The 5,000-nt window shown below is 44.0% G+C and overlaps 1 protein-coding gene across 1 annotated transcript in view; it reads right to left on the reverse strand.

The window, feature by feature from the left end:
* Positions 1-5,000, reverse strand: part of LOC127009128 (protein amalgam-like) — a 39,765-nt gene that overhangs the window by 21,149 nt on the left and 13,616 nt on the right. Inside the window, exon 4 of the mRNA XM_050881915.1 lies at positions 1,219-1,389. Within this exon, the coding sequence (XP_050737872.1) occupies positions 1,219-1,389 (171 nt within the window). The remainder of the gene's footprint in view (positions 1-1,218; positions 1,390-5,000) is intronic.

The following is a 5,000-nucleotide window of genomic DNA, read 5'->3' on the forward strand; positions in this document are numbered from 1 at the left end:
AGGAAGACAAGATGAAAAGGCTGAAAAATGAACCGCGGGGAAAGAAAAAAAGAAAATAGAAAAGACTCGACCACAATTTCAAGCTGTCACTGGTAAGAGGAGGAGGAGGAGGAGGAGGAGAAGAAGAAGGGGGAGATAGAGAAAGAAGAGTGGGAAGAAGAGAAAGAATAAGAGATGAAGGAAGAGAAGGAGTAATATGAGGCGGAGGTTGTAGAAGAAGAGGAGGAAGAGGAGGAAGAGGAAGAAGAAGAGGAGAAGGAGGAGGAATATTAGGAGGAACAGGAGAGGACAAAGGAGGAGAAAGGAAAGAAGAATAGGAAAAAAAGAAGACGAGGAAGAGGAGGAGGAAGAGGAGGAGGAGGAGGAAATGGAGGAGGAGATAGAGAAGAGAAGGAAGAGTTGGAAAAAGAGGAAGAAGAAGAGGAGAAGGAAGAGGAGGAGTAATCGGAGGCGGAGGCGATAGAAGAACAGGAGGAAGTGGAAGAAGAAGAAAAGGAAGAAGAGGAGAAGGAGGGGGAATAGGAGAGGACGAAGAGGGAAAGAGGGGAAGAAGAAGAAGAGGAAAAAGAAGACGAAGAAGAGGAGGAGAAAGAGGAGGAGGAGCAGGAAGAGGAGGAGGGTATAAATAGGAGAGGACGAAGAAGGAGATAGAGGAAAAAGAAGAAGAGGAGGAGAAGGAGGAAGAGGAGGAGGAAGAGGAGGAGAAAGAGGGGAGGGTATAAATATTTTCTTTTTCACTGTCCTGCCAGGTCGGGTATGAGCAGGGAATGAAAAATGAAAAAGAGAGGAAATAGCTCCCGCCAAGCTCGCCTTAATCTTTTTCCTCACCGCCCAAAATGCCTTCGCCGCAATGTCCTCCTTGAAATAAAATGCGGAGATATACTTGAAGAAGGAGAAGAAGGAGAAGAATTAAATGAACAGTGTGTGGGGGAAGGGAGTGTGTGTGTGTGTGTGTGTGTGTGTGTGTGTGTGTGAAGGGAAGGTGTTTATGTGTGTGTGTGTGTGTGTGTGTGTATGTATTTGTCTGCATCTTTCACTGTACAAATGCAAGACACATACACATAGACAACACATATACGTACAGAGGTACACACAGGTATCACACAAGTATACACACACACACACACACACACACACATACGTCTCAGAATGGCAATATAAGCCTCACGATGTTTGAGATTATGCGCCTAGATTCTTAACTCCCTTCCGTCTACTTACGCACGGCGCCTGGCATTCCCTTGGTGGCGTAGCGAACTTGGCCGCCTCTCTCCTTGGTGAACTTGATCTCCGGCGCTGGGTAACCCTTCGCCCCGCACCGCAGCTGGGCCGGCGCATCCTCCTTCACCTCCACGTCCGTGCTCGTCTCCTCGTCCAAGATCTCCGGCGGAACTGTGATGGGATGGAGAGAGATGGAGTGACTGGGTATAGTATGGAGGGGAGTATTAGGATGACAGAAGGAGGGAGATTTGTGGAAAGGGGGAGGAGCAGGAGTAAGGGAGATGAGGGTGTGAAGGAAGGGAGAAGGTAGGAGGAAGGGAGTATTAGAAAGGGAGATTAGGATGAGGGTGGGATTAAAAGGGTTAGGGAAGGGAGAAGGAAGGTAAGTTGTAGGGAGAAAAGGAGGGAAGGAAGGGAGAAGAGGAAGGGATAGGAAGAGAGGGAAAGGGAAAATAGGAGAGAGAGAGAGAGAGAGAGAGAGAGAGAGAGTTACATCCTCTTTATATAGTGACTAATGGATATTTTCACTTAACACACACACACACACACACACACACACACACACACACACACACACACACACACACACACACACACACACACACACACACACCTTTGCCAAACACAACCATCGCTCTTCATACACTAAAACGCCCAAAACACACACACACACACACACACACACACACACACACACACACACACACACACACACACACACACACACACACAACGCTGAAAAACAAGCCAGCTACACCTCTTAATCTCCATCCCCTTCCCTCACGAAAACCAGGAAAAATGACTTGCCCCGCGTAAGGAAACTAGGAAAAAACACCCACTTGGTTCCCTAACCGAAAATTCGTAGCGAGGGAAAGTTAAGCCACTCGACAGCTTGAATCTATGACGCTTATGCTCACTGGCTTCTACATAACACTGCATCCTTAATACGGGCTGTGGGAGGTTACCATATCACCGTTTTAATCTCCATGCGTTGATCTTGTGTTGAAGAAGAGACGCTGGACAGGAGGCGTGAATTGGAAAGAAGGAAAGGAGAAGAGGAAGACAGAGAAGATGGAGGTGTGGAGGGAGAGAGGGGCTCCAGGAGGTATGCGTTGATCTTGTGTTGAACCAGGGACGCTGGACAGGAGGCGTGAATTGAAAAGAAGGAAAGGAGAAGAGGAAGAAAGAGTAGATGGAGAGATGGATGGAAGGATGGAGGAATAAGGGAGATGGAGGTGTGAGGTGGGAGGGAGGAGGAGAGCGAAAGGAAGGGAGAGATTAGGAGAATAAGGGAGTGAAAGGAGAGAAAAAAAAATGGAAAATATAACTATTGCAAAAAAAGTATAAAATTAATGAGTACATAAAAATACAGAAAAATACAGAAAAGAAGAAAAATATAAGGAAAATATGTGAAGAAAAGAAGAAAAAAAAGAGATATATGGAGAGAGAGAGAGAGAGAGAGAAAGTCGTCAAACAGTCGTCCGATAAATCTTCTGGTGGTCGTTTGTCCCTTTTTGCTCCTCGTCTAAGGGGGAGAGGGAGAGGGAGGGGGAGAGGGGGATAGGGAGGGAGAGGGGAGAGGGAGGAGAGAGAGAACAGCAAGGGGTCTTTCTAAACGGGTCTTATAAAGAGAGTTTCCGGTTAAGGAGGTGTTCTAAGGGAGATTTAAAAGGGTTCGTCTCATAAATAAAGGATCTAATTCTCTTTAAACACTCTAATATATTCACTACGATCCTTTGACCTCTTGTATCACCTTTGTAGAATCAGAATATATGTCGTAACTAGCCTTGTTGTTTGTCATTGTTTATTACTAATACTATCTCTATCATTATTATTTATTCTGATTCTACTAAAGAGGGAATTCGATCCTATTTAGGGGGATCTGAGCCTTTGAAGGGAGTCTGATCCTTCTAAGGGAGTCCAATCGTCCCGGAAGAAAGAATCGCTTCCCGAGGCGGATAAAAAACTCATTCCTAGTCACTGGACATGTCTAAAGTCTTCCTCTGGTATTGTCCTCCTCTTTTTCTTCTTCTCTTCTTCTCTATCTTCTTTTTTCTCCTTCTTCTTCTTCTTCTTCCTCCTTCTCCTCCTGTTTATCTTTCCTTACGTACATTTTCTTTTTCTTCTCTATCTTTTTCTTCCTCCTCCTCCTCCTCTTTTTCTTCTTCTCTTCTTCTCTATCTTCTTTTTTCTCCTTCTTCTTCTTCTTCTTCCTCCTCCTCCTGTTTATCTTTCCTTACATATATTTTCTTTTTCTTCTCTATCTTTTTCTTCCTCCTCCTCTTTTTCTTCTTCTCTTCTTCTCTATCTTCTTTTTTCTCCTTCTTCTTCCTCCTCCTCCTGTTTATCTTTCCTTACATACATTTTCTTTTTCTTCTCTATCTTTTTCTTCCTCCTCCTCCTCTTTTTCTTCTTCTCTTCTTCTCTATCTTCTTTTTTCTCCTTCTTCTTCTTCCTCCTCCTCCTGTTTATCTTTCCTTACATACATTTTCTTTTTCTTCTCTATCTTTTTCTTCTTCCTCCTCCTCCTCCTCCTCTTCTTTCTCCTCCTTATCTTTCCCTTTAAATTGTTTCCTCTTCTTTCCTTCTTTACTTCCTTCTTCTTCCTCTTCCTCCTCCTCCTTATCTTTCCTTTTATATATCTTCTTTTTTTCTTCTTTCCTTCTTCTCTTCCTTCTTCTTCCTCTTCCTTCTCCTCCTTATCTTTCCCTTCAAATTGTTTCCAATTCTTTCCTTCCTTCTTCTTCTTCTTCCTCTTCTTACTTGTCTTCCTCTTCAATATGTTTTTTTTTCTTCTTTTTTCTTCTTCATCTTTTCATTCTTCGTTCAATCGATTTTAACTATTTTTCCTCCATTTTTCCTCCTGTTTTCTTGCTTCCCTTCCTTCCCTTTACTTTTTTCTAACTCATCTCTTTCCCCTCTTTTCATTTTTCCTTCTTCATCTTCCTTTACTCTCCCTTCTTCTCCCTTCCTCTTCTTTTCCTACTCCATAACTCTTCCTTCCTCTTCCCCTTCTCATTTATTCTATTCATCCTCTTCCCTTCCCTTCTCGTTCCCTTTCCCTTCCTCAACCCTTCTTCTTTTCACTTTCTTCCTCCTACCTTCCCCTTCCTTCCCCTCTTCCATCTCCCTTCCTATCCCTCCCTTCCTTTTCCACTTCTCATCCTACTTAAATTTTCATCCTCCCTTCTTCCTCCTCCCTCCTCCTACTCCTCCTCCCCCTGAGAGTTGTGTAAAGTGAATCCTGTTTCGAGTCTGAATCAGCGAATCGATCCTCTTTTTTTTTTTTTTTTTTATCTTTGTGGTCGTGTGAGGGACGAGGCGAGACTTTTAGGGCCGACCGACGACCCCTAACACACACACACACACACACACACACACACACACAAACACATATGGCCGGTAAGCTTCCAAGAGACTACAAGCGAGCGCTCAAGGCCAGGAGGAGGAGGTGGAGGAGGAGGAGGAGGAGGGTGAATGAATACAAAGGTGGAAAAAAAAGAATGAAAGAGGTTGAGAGGAAAACAAACAACAGCAAAAACAACTACAAGAAGAAGAATTGAAAGAGAAAGAAGAGGAATAGGAAGAGGAGGAAGAGGAAGAGGGGAGAGATTTTTGGGTTCAACTTCGACAGAGGCAAAAGAAAAGAACAGGAGAGGAAAATGAAGAAGATAATTGGTAAGAGAAAAAGAAAGAGGAAAAGTTGAAAATAAGAAAGAGGAGGAGGAGGAGGAGGAGGAGGAGGAGGAGGAGGAGGAGGAGGAGGAGGAGGAGGAGGAGGA

This window comes from Eriocheir sinensis, chromosome 39, assembly GCF_024679095.1.
Source record: "Eriocheir sinensis breed Jianghai 21 chromosome 39, ASM2467909v1, whole genome shotgun sequence".
In the NCBI taxonomy this organism is placed as follows: domain Eukaryota; kingdom Metazoa; phylum Arthropoda; class Malacostraca; order Decapoda; family Varunidae; genus Eriocheir; species Eriocheir sinensis.